The sequence below is a fragment of the Dermacentor silvarum genome, chromosome 1 (assembly GCF_013339745.2).
Source record: "Dermacentor silvarum isolate Dsil-2018 chromosome 1, BIME_Dsil_1.4, whole genome shotgun sequence".
NCBI lineage: Eukaryota > Metazoa > Arthropoda > Arachnida > Ixodida > Ixodidae > Dermacentor > Dermacentor silvarum.
Window position 1 is genome coordinate 137,926,790 of NC_051154.1, and position 16,224 is coordinate 137,943,013.

At 43.8% G+C, this 16,224-nt stretch overlaps 1 protein-coding gene across 5 annotated transcripts in view; it reads left to right on the forward strand.

The window, feature by feature from the left end:
- LOC119436099 (heat shock factor protein-like) overlaps positions 1 to 16,224 on the forward strand; it is a 125,641-nt gene that overhangs the window by 46,562 nt on the left and 62,855 nt on the right. For all 5 annotated transcript variants that reach the window (XM_037702845.2, XM_037702844.2, XM_049660912.1 and 2 more), the window contains one exon: positions 5,846 to 6,126. In XM_037702845.2, coding sequence (XP_037558773.1) covers positions 5,846 to 6,126 — 281 coding nt within the window. The remainder of the gene's footprint in view (positions 1 to 5,845; positions 6,127 to 16,224) is intronic.

A 16,224-nucleotide genomic window follows, 5' to 3' on the forward strand; every position in this document is an offset into this window, starting at 1 on the left:
GTATTTCTGCACCCAACAAAAACTGCATGCATTGCTGAAGGTCTCTCTTTTATTCCAGCTGAACTTCCTGTTTCTCTTTAGTGTCCCTTTAAAATGAGGTACAGACGTCGGCGTATGGGATTAGCGTCACCAGTATATTTGGTGAGTGACCACTGACGTCTGGCGTAAGGGACGACCATCGAAATAAAAAAATGTCGCGATAAGCCTCCAAGACGATAAGCCTCCAACAGTGAATAGGGTGTGCGGAACGACGACGTTCCTTTCAACTATTACGTGAGCACTCGGACACACCACATAGACGCGTCAGGAACAGGCAGAAATGAAGTCACGGTAATGTACTTGGTGGCTTGAGGTGGCAGGCGGATGTCATCGAGGGAACATAAGCACAGTTGTGTGTCTTGTGGAATGTTGCAGCTCTGGGGCAGTTGAAGTTTAATTGCACTGGACGCACAGTCAAAGAGGATGGAATGAGATAAGTCTAATCCTAGTATAATGTAATTAGGGCAGTGTTGCAAAACCGCAAACAAAACAGTGGTAAGGTGCCCTGCAATGCTGATGCAAGCAGTGCACATTCCAAGCAAGGTGAGCGATCCTCCATCGGCGACACGGAGGGTTCGTGATGTGGCAGGTGTGAGATCGTTGTTCAGGCGGCGGCCCAATGAGGCACTCATCACAGATAGTTGCACGCCAATGTCATTAAGTGCCGGAATGTTTACGCCATCAACTATACCATCAATAAAGTTCTGCCTGGTCGGTAAAGTGAGCAGAGGATTTTTAGTTCCAAAGGGCCAGTCGTCAATGCAGCATCAGTTGTCAAAAAGCAAAAAGTCATCAATGCAGCATCACCTCCAGGAGCTTCAGCAGTTAGTTTTCCAGGGACCAGTGTCGGGGGTTCAATGGGGGCAGTGGGCGACGAGCCTGAGGTGATAGGGCCAACGAGCTGGCGGCGAATGGGACTGGTGATGGTGGAATAATGGTGAGCAACTGTTCCATGTAGCAGTAGCATCGCTGTTAGGCGATTGCTGGTTAAATAGAGGCTGGAGACCTTGTGGACTCAGTCCGGAACAATAGTAACCATAGGTTGGCTATGGAAGTAAGCAGGCGATACGTTTGCGGAAATGGCAGGCAATGTAACTGATGCAATGGCAGGCAAAGTAGATTGGCCGATCATCTGCAGTTTGCCACTCAGCAGGGTTTTGATAGCCTGAAGGGTACCGCTGGCGAGGTGAAAAGAATAAGGTACATCAGTACCTTATTCTGGCTATGTTTGAGAAGCGGGCAAACGACTTTGAAATGCAGCAGCTCTTTGCCTGCTCGAAGTGTTGGCACTCCTTGATAACATCGCCTGTTGTCGCACAATTCTTCCACATTAGCAATTTGAAAGCATTGTCAGCGAAGCCCTTCAGAACGTGCCTGAGCTTGTCTGATTCGCACATGTCACTGTCCGCCTTGCGGCACAGAGCAAGCACATCCTGGACGTAAGTGATGTATGATTTCGTGGACCTTTGCTCACAAGTTGCTAGGTCTTTTTTAGCGGCGTTCTTCAGCCCGAATGGATGGCCAAACAAGTCCTTCAGCTTCTGTTTACACATTTCCCAGTCAGTAAGCTCATCTTCGTTGTTTTCAAACCAAACCCTCGCCGTGCCTTGCAAGTAGAACATCAGGCTGGCCAACATTACAGTTGCATCCCATCTGTTGTGGGTACTCAAACGCTCATACATGGCAATCTAATCTTCCATCTTTACATTATCAGTACCACATAACATTCCTAGATCTCTTGGATTCGCCAGGACAACAGTTGGGTTTGTCGCTACTGGCGCAGGCCCCGCTTCCTCTGTCATTATGTTAATACTGAGGCAACGACCACTGCGGAGCTTTGGGTCTCTTACTACCTAGCACCTCCACCAAAATGCATACCTGCCACCTCCCTCGATTCACCCATTAAAGCAATAATGTCCAATTGAGCAGCGCTAAGTGGTCTTTCGAGTTTTGTGCTGCGAGTAATGTACCGTAGTGGTATGGTACGTGCTGCCTGAGCCAGCAAGCAGCAGCAGCCTGCAGTGCCAACGTCACATGCCGCCAACGTGGTGATGCCCATCAGGCAACGCGTCGCTTCAATGCCCTCTCCCCTCACCCAACACCTGACGTGCTACCGCAGCAGCCGGTGGTCCCTTTCTCCCGTTTTGCCAAGCTCTGCTTCGTCAAGGAGCACGCATGGAGAGTGAGGGTGACATGATGTCGTGGCAATGCCCTCTCCCCTTGTGCAACACCTGGTGTGCTAACACGGCAGGAGATGTTCCCTTTCGCCCGCTCTGCTCCGTCGAGGCACAGCTCGTGACGTGGCGTCACAGCCAATGGCAATGCGAGTTTAGGTGCTGTTTTGCTGCTACATAGGACAGATGCCGGCTTTTTCGCTCAGTGGGCCATTTGAACCTTTCGTATCAAAAAGACTGCAACATGCAGCACAGCCGCATCATAATTGCCATTATGTGTTAGGTAGCTAGCCAATTGTATCTCGGCCTGGCGTTTGGTTTCCTTCAGGGGTGATACGCTTAGGAAAGGAGCCTGTGCCCTAAATTCCTGTCGAAACCCTCGTGAGCACAGAAAAAAAGTGATGTTTAGGCCGCTCCCATGGTGGCCATTTCCCATGTGGCACCCCAAATGCACCTATTAAGGTGGAGACGTCTTCGGATTGGAGACAAACACCCCTTTCCAACATTGAGGTCCAGTACTAGGCCGGGAGCGTGCTTGTACCTATTTTAACATTAGGTAGCAGGCGGCAGCAGTTGCCTCCCGCAGCTGTGGCAGATGCTTTTCTACAAGGCCGTCTGTGGTTGGACCACAGACGACCTGACAGCCAATCAGATTTTAATCCAAGCCATTTGGGTATTGGCAGTGCAGGCCTAACTCAGTTTGCTCAGATAGAGACATGCATTGAGAAGTGTGCTTTAGGCAGTGGTCTAGTACATGTTGCATAAGGGCCAGTTTCTTTGTGTCAGCTTTGCCTCGCTACAGTAGTGTTATACGGTGAAGCTTATTAAGAGTTGAAAGGGGCCACTGTCATGGGATATAGTACATGTTCCTTAATCGTACATGCATGCACACACTGTATTCATGCAATTACTCGGCATGAGCGCCGAGACGTCTAATAACTGTACTTGCAGCCATTCAGAGCTGCTTTCACGTTGTGGCAATTCGAGCCCTTCTTTCGCCGCCTTGCATGCCCCGTAGATCAGGCTGTGATGGGACCTAGTATGCGTTCCTTAATTATAAACATGCACACACCATCTCCAGTCACAGTACGAGAACTGAGATGCCTAATAACTATACTGGCTACCATTCAGATCTTCTGAGACCCAGAAGAAAAAGAAAAAAAAAAGAGCTTATTTTTTATTTTGTCATGCTAAACATGCTAAATACACCCAGAATAAGGATACTCAACGAAAACAACAAATAGTTTGTAGAAATTTAGCAATAAGTGGGCAGTACCAGGTAGAACACTGGAAGCGAGTTTCACCCCAAGCCACTTATGGCTTCTTGTGGAACTTGTAGAAACAGTTCTCGTCGAATGTGAAACCGAGTTGTACATTGGTATATGCTCCACATTACCTGTGTGGTACCTCTGCAGCAGGGGAATTTTATCTATGTTTCTCCTCTGACTGCTTTGAAAAGAAGTGAGTCGCGTGCCAAACTTCTTCCTCATATTCTGTTCCTGCTCTAATTAAATAAATGGTGTTTCCTGCCTGTCATTCAGTGTTGGCCAAAGACATTTAGCCAGAACCTCTGTACTCAAAGCCAAAACTCGGCAAGAAAACAATTTTTCTTTGTTGTCTTCTATAAAGGATTAAAATGACCTCATATGAACGGAGTTATGTTAAGAGCTTAATGTCTATGTCTTCAATTCCTTTTAAACATTTCTCTTTCCCCTCGGTTGGGCCAGTGTTGAGGGAAATGCCCTGGTTTTTGAGGTTTGGTGATGAAAACCTCAATTTCCAGTCATTCTCTTTGAGCAGCCACTCTCTTTTTTTTCTGACGGTAGTAGGATGTAACTTTGATCTGGTCGGTTCTGCATGTTGTGGTGACCAGGATGTTAATAACTTGGAATGAAAAACATGAGGGGACAAAAACAAATTAGCATGCCCTTACGTCCTTCAGTTTAACTTAACATACTGTGACTACAACTCCTAAGTTTTTCAGTGCAAAAGATGTGTTGTTTGTTCAGCTGGTTCTTGTTCACATATCTAAATGTACAACCACTACCATTTCATAGACTGCCCCTTCCCAATTTGAATTGTTTCCGATGCCAACCATAACAATTTATATGTTCAGTGAATGCTTTTGAGATAGCTGAATGGATGTCAAATGAAAGAAGACACAAAAGAGACAGCTGGGTAACTGCATCCAAATCCAATCCAGAAACGGATCTCAATGCAATCTGTTGACAGCAGTAACAGCAGTAATGTTTTCTGCACTTACCAACATACCCAGAAGAAAGATTCCAGGTAGTGCTCTTGCACGCTATAATAACCTGCTGGGGCCTCCTCCTTGAGGGGATGGAGGTCATGATGAGCATTGCAAGCAAAATTCATTAATCATCAACCTACACCTGTGCTTGGACTTCTCTGAAGTTGGAAGGCCAGTACACTGCAGCCAAGCAAAGTCAAAAAAGTGTGATCTTGGGGCAGCTCCCCGTGTCTAGTCGTATGCCTTTTCTCTCGTTGGCTTTGCTCTAAACGACTTGGAAAGGAGCTTATTGCTTTTTAGTTGTTGTGCCAAGCTGTAAATGAACTATAGTGCTTTGAAAATGAAGACTTGCATAGGTGGAGTGTTGGATCTACATTAAGGTAATAACAGCTGCAACAATAGAACAGAAAGAAACATCAGCGGTAAAGCAACCAATGCTCAACACAAATGTAAGTTGCACATGAATGGGAATGTATGTCCGTGTCCAGATTGTATGAAACTTGTAAGTTAAGCTGGGGGCTGTATTCTCTGCTGATCACATTTGGAGATACTTTCCTTCTTGCATGACGTGGCATATAGTGACACCTCACTGAAGTGACAGGCATTTTGTCCACTGGCTTGGCCAATCAGTGCCCATTAAAAGTGGTATCTAAAACTGATAGTGGCCATTGGAAGTAGTATCTAAAACTGATTGGCCGAGAATACTTATCTATGAGCCAGTACACACTAAGTGATTCAGCAAATACGTCTGTTGCTAGCTTGCATCTATACTTGGCATGTACAAGCAGTAGCGACAGTGTAGAAAAGAACTGTAGTCAAGGGGCAAGTCTGAGAAGCTTGTACCAGGCAGTGCAGCAGCAGTGCTGCCACATCCTGTCTAATTAGTTCAGGCTGGGTGTTTGCCAGGCACTGAGAAGTTAGAACAAAGGATAACCCCTTTGTTATGTGTTTTTGCTAACTAAAAGTCAAAGGTCACTAACGCTTGTTTTTACCACTTTTACTTGTGAATTGTGTTACTAAAAGAAGAAACGAAGCCTATTGCAGTTTTCAGGTTAGAGAAAAGTTGAGAACTTGTTTTTGCATGTTTTTGTTCCCCTTTCATGAACACCATTGTGTGGAGTTGTGTACATACATGCTGCTATGAACATGGCCAACAAACGCGAGGCCTAACAAATAGCCCATAGTTAAATGTTGCCAAGTGAGCCACCAGCTAAATAGCTGTAATGAAAACCATGCTGAGAAATTATCGGGAGTTTCATATTGACAGTAGTATAACCCGTGAGTAAGACTTAGTAGTTTAAAGTGTGAGAAAGTTTTTTTACACTTATCTGTTTTCAGACCATTGAGTTTTCATGGTGTCTTTCTTTCTTTCCTTGTGCAGCCTGGAAGTTCCCAGTATTCTGAGGGCCCTGTAATTCGTGATGTGACTGACCTGATGGAAGAGCTTGGCGAGACAGGCAGCACCGTTACTGCTGAGCCAACGACTGCTGCCCAGTCCCCGAGGCCTGTTATGGTGGCTACGCCTTTGACACCTACACAGTCGTCGGCTTCACCAGCAGTCTCTGGTGACTTGGATGCTGTTCCTGTAGTGTCCAGTCCCCTTAGTGTCACGGATGCTATGGAGCCTCTGTGTCTGCTCGAACCTTTACAGGATGCTCAGAGGTGACCACATGCTTTCAGTACTGGTAGTAAGATGGACCGTTTAGCAGCCCTTTATCAACATTTTAATGTAATGAGGAAACCCACAACAAAATCACTTATCATTAATTGTGTATGCTCTTCAGTAGCATTTTTTCAGCAGGCTGCTAAGGCAAATTTATTGTCTGGAAGAATAATGTGACTGAATTAATACGATCCAAGATCATGACCCGCTGCAGTAGCTTTTGATCCCGGCCGTGGCAACCATGTTTCGATAAGGGTGAAATGCGAAAATACTTGTCTAGTACTTAGATTTAGGTGCATGGTAAAGAATCCTAAGTGGTCAAAATTGATCCAGAGCCCCCCCCCCCCCCCCCCACTACGGCGTGCCTCATGATCATATTGCGGTAATTCTGTACTAATACGTATATTTGGCTCAAGTATGTGGTTGCTACTCTAGCATTGTTATTCAGCCAGCAGGAGAATGATGGAAGTACATGGATTTGCCTAGACTTCATCCTTCTGCCTTCAAATGATCATGTAGATTCTTACATTATTGTTCTTGAACCTCACTCTGTTGCAAATTCGTTGTATGCTAACAGTTAGTCTCATTCAGCCTCTAATTGTCATGATTCAGCGTTATTCGGAACATTACTCACAAAAATAATGTTTTAGAATATAAGAAATAACTTCACATGGCGGATGGTACTTCTCCATCATCATCCAGGTTTAGTGGCACACATACTCCAAAGTGTTGTGATTTATTTAAATGCTAGAAATTGCAGAATGAAATATATTTATCATGAATATAACACACTTACTAATTGCTTTAGAGAAACATTGTGAGGCTAGAACACAACAGATTTGGCCAAAAAGAGCAATAAAAAAAGCTGCATTGCACTTTCTTGATGAATTCATGCCTAGTTGATAGAAAAATACATGCACTATCCATGATTCTCGTGGTGGCTAAATGATTTCACTGTGCAATTACCCTCTAGTAATTTTAATATATGAAACTCTATGACATGAGTCAACATACAGCAGTAAAACATAATGAAATGGTTGTTACCCCATGTGGTGCCACATAAAAATGTATAATTAGCCACTGCCAAGAACCCCTTTTCTATATCAAAAATAATTTCTTCATTAGCACTAGGGATTCTGGGTCTTATTTCTGTTTTCTTCTGTCTTTTTTTGGTGCATGTAACTATGAACAGTTAAAGTGACACTGGCCTTTGCTTCACATATCACATTGCCTACTTGTACTGAAGCCTTGTCCATTTTTTTTTTTTTTTTTTGCTACCTGGCACTTTTGCTCTTATGTTTCCTATGTGCTTCTCCTTTCCCCTTTCAGGATCCCTTAAGGAGTGTCATGTGTCATGTGTCATTTCCATACTCCTGTGTTCTTCATTTTCTTAGAGCGCCCGTCTTGGTGGTGCTGCAATATGGCATGTGCTCTGGCCGCCCCTCCAAAATGGCATAGGTGTTTGGGTTGTGTTTGAGTGTCCAACAGAAATGAAGGGGGAAAAAACTCATGCCTACATATAGAAGCTGGGTTAAAGGGACTGTCTACCATTTGGAACATGTCTTTGGATTGTGGTGGGAATGAGGACATTGCCTGCTCCACGTGCCTGCTCTCCTAAGATCACGTGTTGCGTGACACCATTGGGCTAAAAAGGATGTCCCACATCCACCCACCATGGTTCTGAGTGGCGCTGGCCAACACTCCTAGGCCTAGATCCAGTAAACACAAATACCAAAGTTCGTGAACGAATCGATAGCCATAGTGGTAGCACAATTGGTAGCGAAATACACACATAATGCAGAGGTTGTGGGTCCGGCTCCCACCACTGACAAGTTATCTTTTCGTCCACTTTCATTTCCATTTTATTCATTATTTTCTACATTCCAATTTCAACCACACCTAATTTTCCCGATGCTTTCCTTGGCTGGAAAGAGTGTAAGTTTGGGCATGTTGGTATTCCATGACTTTTACTTTTTAGCGCACGAAGAGGGACGAGAGACAGAGGTACGACGCAGACACGGCGCTAAACTTCCAACAATTGTTTTTATTCTGCGAAGCGGTACACACATATATAGGGAACAGACAGCAGCGTACACATGCGCATATGTACTGGTTTTGAATACATAAGACAGCAACATGACATGTGTAATGGAAAGTTAAGATGATATCGAAGATGAAAAAAGTTAACCATAAATAGCCAAAAATTTTTTGTAGCTGCAATATTAGGATGCTGTCTCCATGACACCACCCTCTGTACCATGTTTAAAAAATTGAATTTTTTTTTTTGAAAGATCAATTGAAGGCGCGCTAACACAAGCGTTTCCCAAACTAGCGATCTTTGCCGCTTCAATAATCTCACATGTTGTTTGCGTTTGGCTTCTTCCTATCACAGTGCACTGCTTATAAATGGGACTGCACCCATGCTTTCTGCTGTGAAAAGCCAGACGGCCCACTCCTCCAGTTCGCATGTTATTTGCGTGTTCACGCAGCCTATCATTTACGCACCTTCCGATTTGGCCGATGTATTTTTTGCCACACGACAAGGGTAGTTCATACACGATATTGTTCTCACAATGAACATGGCCTTCCTTGTGCTTTGTCTGGCAACTGGGCTTCTCAGAACCACGATAGCTAGCCTTGCACAAGTTGGACAGCTTGATTGGCGCTGAAAAGGTGACGCTTACATTGTCTTACAATGATGACGCTGTGTCTGCGTCGTACCTCTGTCTCTCGTCCCTCTTCGTGCGCTAAAAAGTAAAATTTCCTTGGCTTCATTGTCTGTTGGCTTTATGTGGTCATGGTTAAAAAAAAATCGAGCCCCTCGATTCCTTTTCTTCCCTCGAGGATTTATTTGAAACACTGAGCACACAAAAATGCTACAAGAACTGTGCCACATGTAAAGAAAAGGAAGAGGTGGAGAAAAAAAAAATAGGAGGCGGCGCTTATATCATGAACGTCACATTAGCTCTCAGCTTGGATATTGTAAAAGGCAGAGGAGGAATATCGCTTTCGGACGCTGGCCGAGGCCATCAACGCAAAGTAAGAGGGGAGGGTGTCTTGGCTGACACCACTGCTTTGCAGCATTTCATTTGTGTCTACTATTCCTAAACCCTTTAAAAATATTCTTACAGTAGAATGCTCACTGGACAGCTCTTGAGAACTTCCAGTGTATAATAAGAAATTCCGACTATGCTTGGGGAAGGCCCTTTAATACTTTTCTTACCACAGCCATTGAGCATGGGTCAGGGTAATTCACGAGCGCCACACCCAATTTCAAGGCTCTCGGTGCTTTCACAAACTTGCTGTGCCATCAAGAACGTAGTTTAAGGAGTAAAATTTAATTTTCGGAGTAAATTTTTTTGCCATGTGGAGCCGATTTTAAAGTGTGATCCACACAGTGGAAAGGAGCGGGGATTTTCGCAGCGGACAGCATATCGCGTGACACTTGAGTCATCAAAAAGGGCTGTCCTCGGTGAGTCTAGCTTTCTCTGCTCGCAAGCCAGATTGTAAGTGCTGTCCAGTATGGCAGTTGTCTGTCCTCTGTCTGGCCTACTCGGCGTCAAGTCTGTCATCATGGGCTGGATTGGTATGGCTTGCTAGGCTAGCTATCTGGTGTGGAATTGCCATTGCGATCACAAAGGCGAGTTTTCACTTTGTTGATTTGTTGGCAATAAACACAAGTGCGATAGTCAGAGCGAGGCGCAAAGAACGCTCTCGCGTCTAGTGCTTTGGCAACATGTGTAAGCATTGAAGTCTAGAGTAAGCACATGTGGATCGGCGCAAATCCTGCGAACACACTCCGGCCATGTGAATGTGCGTCAAGTGACCACGTGACTATTTGATTAGCGGAGCAGGCTGGATTTTACCCTTACATGTGAATCCGGCTTCACCCACTGATCACAAAGATGGAAGGCGTTCGAGTAGCTGAGCTATTGTGCTAGCAACATTGGTTTAGTTACTCTTATGCATCCTCAGCCAGCAGTCATAGAGGCATTGCGTAATCAAGGAGTACAGGAGGAATACGGGAATATTTTAGCAAACATCTACAAGGATTCCACAGCTACCTTGGTTTTCCACAAGAAGAGTAGAAAGTTACTTATCAAGAAAGGGGTCAGGCAAGGAGACACAATCTCTCCAATGCTATTCACTGCATGCTTAGAAGTATTCAAACTCTTAGACTGGGAAGGCTTAGGAGTGAGGATCAACAGCAAATATCTCGGCAACCTTTGGTTTGCAGGTGACATTGTCCTATTCAACAACAGTGGAGACGAATTACAGCAAATGATTGAGGACCTTAATCGAGAAAGTGTAAGAATTGGGTTGAAGATGAATATGCAGAAGACAAAGATAATGTTCAATAGCCTGGCAAGGGAACAAGAATGCAGGATCGCCAGTCAGCCTCTGGAGTCTGTAAAGGAGTATGTTTATCTAGGTCAATTACTCACAGGGGACCCTGATCACGAGAAATAAATTTACAGAAGAATAAAATTGGGTTGGAGTGCATACGGCAGACATTGCTAAATCCTGACTGGGAGTTTACCACTGTCGTTGAAAAGAAAAGTGTACAATCATTGCATCCTACGGGTGCTAACATATGGGGCAGAAACTTGGAGGTTAACAAAGAAGCTCGAGAACAAGTTAAGGACTGCACAAAGAGTGATGGAATGAAAAATCTTAGGACTAACATTAAGAGATGGGAAGAGAGCGGTGTGGATCAGAGAACAAACGGGGATAGCTGATATTCTAGTTGACATTAAGTGGAAGAAATGGAGCTGGGCAGGCCATGTAATGCATAGGATGGATAACCGGTGGACCATTAGGGTTACAGAATGGATACCAAGAGAAGGGAAGCGCAGTCCAGGTCGGCAGAAAACCAGATGGGATGATGAAGTTAGGAAATTTGCAGGCACAAGTTGAAATACACTAGCGCAAGACAGCGGTAACTGGAGATCGCAGGGAGAGGCCTTCGTCCTGCAGTGGACATGAAATATAGGCTGATGATGATGATGCATCCTCAGATGATTATTTGGATGTTACTAGTAGCAGTGCATCTGAGGACGATGTCAGATCATGAAGTTATAATTCGAACGGTGGAGAACTGCAAAACCAGCTCGGACCTTCGTCTGACGTTTAGTGTTGAATTTTGTTTTCTACTCGTTGATGGCTGTCTGATTTTTTGTGCCAACTAAGATGGGAAAAAGTTGGCAATATTATATCTCTTATATTCAGCGTCTCTGCGCCATATAACGGAGGTTTGCTGGCGCTAGCTGTGTGACTTTTTTGCATATACTTTTGGCCGTTACAGCGTGGGTGAAGAGTAGCACGCATAATAACAATGCAATTCGTAAGTAATACAATGATAAACTAATACAAATAAAAATACAAACACAAAAATACTTTAATGGGAAAAAAATATGTAGCAAGGATATGAAATGGGGGATATGAATATATATATATATATATATTAAAGGAGAGAGTTCGAGCAGTATCAGACACATGAAATACAGCTCATTCACAATACATTCATTTTAGATTTAAACATTTCTATAGTGGGGCTTTCACGTACCGGTGCAGGTAAATGGTTCCATTCTTTAATTGTTTTTGGAAAAAACGATCAGGCATAGGTTGTAAGATGTGATTGTAGTTGTTGAAAAAGATCATCATGGTTTCTCCTTAACGTTCTACCTTGTTGTGCTGTTAGGTGTATTGTACTGTCACTGTTAAAACAATTTTTCGTAAGCAGAAAGAAACTTCAGCCAAGCAGCACGCCGCCTTTCAACTAGTGTTGGCAAGTTTAGCTTGTTTAGCATTTCAGAACCAGAGGCTGTGAGGGCATACCAGGAAAGTATAAACCTGGCTGCTCTGCATTGCACCTTTTGATTTTAAAATCAATCCAGACTGAACAGGGTCCCATACAATGCTCGCATATTCAAGCGTTGGCCTCACATATGTCCAATATGCAGTTTTTTTTTGACTGCGATGCAGATTGCAGTTTCCACTGCAGAAACCAGAGCTTCTTTTCCATGTTTTTTCAGACTTCCATAATGTGATCTTTCCAACTTTTAAGTTTTTTGGTATATTTAGCCCAAGGTATTTAAAGGTTTTAACTGTAGGAAGTACTGTAGAGTGCACTGTGTAAACATGTTCAAGCACATACTTTACTTTGCTATGCACAGTACAAAAGTGTTGTCTTCATTTAGTTTCATTTTGCACCTCTTTTCAAAATTTGTTAGAGCTTAACTTAAAGGCTGTTGATCTTCCTTGCTATATACTACCTTCGACAAAGAGCCATACAGAGATTCCTTCGTCAATGCTAGAAACGATATCATTGATATATACCGTATTTACTCGAATCTAGGCCGACTCCGATATTAAGCCGACCCCCCAAATAAACTTGCCTCGAATGTAGGCCGAACAAAAACGCGAGGGCAGCATTCGCAAAATGTAACAGCATTTATTATTTATGAACATGCCGAGCACATTCTATGTCACCATCGCTGCTAGCCTCGTCGCTATTTTACTGCTGACATCTTCAAACTCACAAATGGTTTCCAGCAGAATGTATGGACACGGACAGAAAAAGGACGACGACACACGCTGGCTCGTTGGTTGCACATAGCACAAATGGTTTCCAGCACAACATATGGACACGGACAGAAAAAGGACGACGACACAAACGAGCTCAGGCCAACACTATTTTGATCTTCAAACTGTGCACTATATTCAGTATCATCAAGCACATTAGAGATGTTGCACTTTTTTGAAGGAGCGCACGATCAGTTGCCATCCTCGTTGCGGCGCACCCAAAAAACATCTCCCGTGGCCCCCTCCAACGAGTTCCGCCCGGCTTGAACGCTTGACAATGCCTCCCTACGGCTAGCACAACTACCGTATTTACTGGATTGTCACGTTCCCTCGATTGTTACGTGCACCCATTTTCCGTGAAGGAAAAAAAAATGTCCTTTACAGTACCGCACACCTCATGCTTTCAAACAGAAATGCAACTGTCATTTAGAAAAACAGATTTCCTCCCGATGCACTGAAGTTGCGATGAATAAAAAAAGTCGCAGTTTCGCCCGAAAGGCGATGCATCGAATGCGGTAGCAAATTAGTAGACCGCTATACGAAGTAAGGATAGCAGTTTTATCGGCCGTGTAAAGTTGCAAACATTCGCTTACCAAAGCACGGTGTAACATAGCAAGCACGGTGTCATGCGCGCACAAGGAAACATGAACACATCTCGCTTGTTGACCGCAGAAACGAACTGTCAAAACGCTGAAGTGACGAAGCGCGGTGAGTGAATTGACCTTCGTACTAGCATGTCTCTCTTCAACACGACGGCGAAAACACGGCGCGCAGCAGACTTTCCCCGTCGCAGATTGCTTTCAGGATAGGGCCAAGGCGATCGTATCGCCGAAGTGGATCGTTGCAGATTACGTCCTGCTTCGGTCCACTGAAACCGTTTCGCATTGCTTTGCTGGCGAAAATCCGCTCCTCCTGACCTTCGTACTAGCATGCCTCTCTTCAACGCGACGGCGAAAATACGGCGCGCAGCAGACTTTCCCCGTTGCAGATTGCTTTCAGGATAGGGCCAAGGCGATCGTATCGCCGAAGTGGATCGTTGCAGATTACGTCCTGCTTCGGTCCACTGAAACTGTTTCGCATTGCTTTGCTGGCGAAAATCCGCTCCTCCTGTTTGCGCCAGTCCCGCTCGAAAGTTTCGGATTCTCCGAACACCCGTGATGCGGCCCGATTTCCGTTCTTCTCCGCACACATGATCACTTTCCTTTTAAATGCGGCATCATGATGAACTCGGTACTTCATGCTGATAGAGCAGATGCAGAGAACATGAACATTAGAAAGCGGCACTATAGTGGCATCGCCTGTTTGGTGCCATTAACACCACACCGCGCGCTGGTACCACACACTACCGATACAACGGAGGTCAAAATGGCGACGTCCCTCGTGTACTTTAGTTGGCTACTGGCATGGCTAGTAGCGGCTGTGATACTGACTTTTTTAGATGGCACTAACTAGATGGCACTAGATAGCGCGTTTTTTCAAATCCTCGAATCTAAGCCAACCCTAGAGTTTCGTATATGATTATTTGAAAAACTATCGGCCTAGATTTGAATAAATACGGTAGACTAAAAAGGTACAGTGCCCAGCACCGATCCTTCCGAAACACTTTACATCACATTCAACGATTTTGATTTATTGCCATCAATTTCAATGTACTGCCTCTTTTTTTTAAGGTACGCGATTATCCATTTAGCGATTGTTTGATTAATTCCAGCGTCTTAGTTTTATAATCAATTCGGCATGGAGTACTCTATCAGGGCCTTTGAGAGGTCAAGACAAATTGCGTCTATCTGCATCTTATTATTTAATGAGTTTGCAAATGATCACCTGTTTCAAGGAGTTTTGTCACTGTAGAAATACGCTGTTGGAATCCATGCTGATTGGGGGACAATCACCTAGTGTTCTGTGTCAATTTAGATACTATATGTTCTAATAGCTTGCAGCAAACACATGTTAACGATATTGGCCTGTAATTTTCGACTTTCTGGCTTATCACCTGATTTGTGCACTGGTACAAACTAGCTATAAGCCAGTCATTAGGGACTGTGCTCTGAGCAAGTGATGCGACGAATATAATTTTTAAATACAGTGCCACCCATTCCGCATACCTTCGCAAAAAGGCGTTGAGAATACCGTCTGGTCCCACCGATTTTTTCCTGTCTATGTTCAACAGAAGTGCTAAAATTCCTTCATAACTAACCACTACACCTGGAATTCTTATGAGCGTGAGAAGTCGAGCAGGATGGTGCACTATCAGATTCTGGTGGTACTGAGAACACCAACTGAAAAACTCTGTTTTAATGACAGGTGATCACGGCGCAGTGTCAGTGACCACGTTACTGTTGACAGCAATATAACATGAATCGTTTTCTTCTTGGGACATATGATGCCTCAGTTTATCAGGAGAAAACTTCATAAATTCAGTCAACGTTTCTCCTGCCGTCAGTTTCTTGGCTTCCGGCAATTTCATCACTCTAACTGCGCAGACAGGCTCGATATATTCGCGGTCGGTCTGTGATGTGTGTTGCCGTGCTGTACTCTGGCGCTTATTTAGCACTTCAGTTTGAATATTGCGGAAAACAGTGTTGGAACATGTTCTTGGGACATATGATGCCTCAGTTTATCAGGAGAAAACTTCATAAATTCAGTCAACGTTTCTCCTGACGTCATTTTCTGGCTTCGGCAATTTTCACTCTTAACTGCGCAGACAGGCTCGATATCTTCGCTCGGTCTTTTGTTGCCTTCTGTCTCTGGCGGCTTATTTTACACTTCAGTTTGAATATTGATTGGAAACACAGTGTTGGAAACATTTAGCCAAATATTTGTGGTTCCTACTGGAAAGAGGCAGTTTCCACTAAGCAGAGAAATGTTTTTTTTTTCTAGGTCATGTCCCTTATGAGCTAAAACAATTGAAACCTTTAAGCACTGTAGGCAATCAGAGTAAAACATTAAAAAATATATATTTTATAAGAGTTTTTTTTTTCATTTTTTTGTATAATCAGTGTAACATTGTAAAAATTTCGCTGTAAAAATTGCAACCTTTCAGTGAACTTTGTTTTTTGCAAAAAATTTACCTACTAAGCCCTAACATGTCTCTCTGAAATTAAATTTTTATTTTGTTATTTTATTTTATTTGAAAATATATTACAGGCTGTATGTGGAGCCTTGAGTAAAGGCATCAGCAAAAGAAAGAAAAAAAAAAGAGAGAGAAAAAGACACTTTTGGAAAACAATCGAGGCGAAGTATAAGTAAGTACTGTACAGCAGTACACCAAGACACGAGGACCGCAAAAATGTTTAGAAAACGTGATTGCAAAACAAATGAAGAAATATATATACAATGAATACTCAAAGAAAAATTACAGTTAGAGTGCAGCTCTTAGGCGCCCATTCTTACAATGAGCGGTGGCGTAACCGAGCGAATGAGCACAGTGAAAGGTAAAAGCGAATGTGCAGTGCAGCGGGGGTTGAAAGACGTGAGGAGGAAGGCAGAGGAGGAGGAGGGTGCAGTGGAAC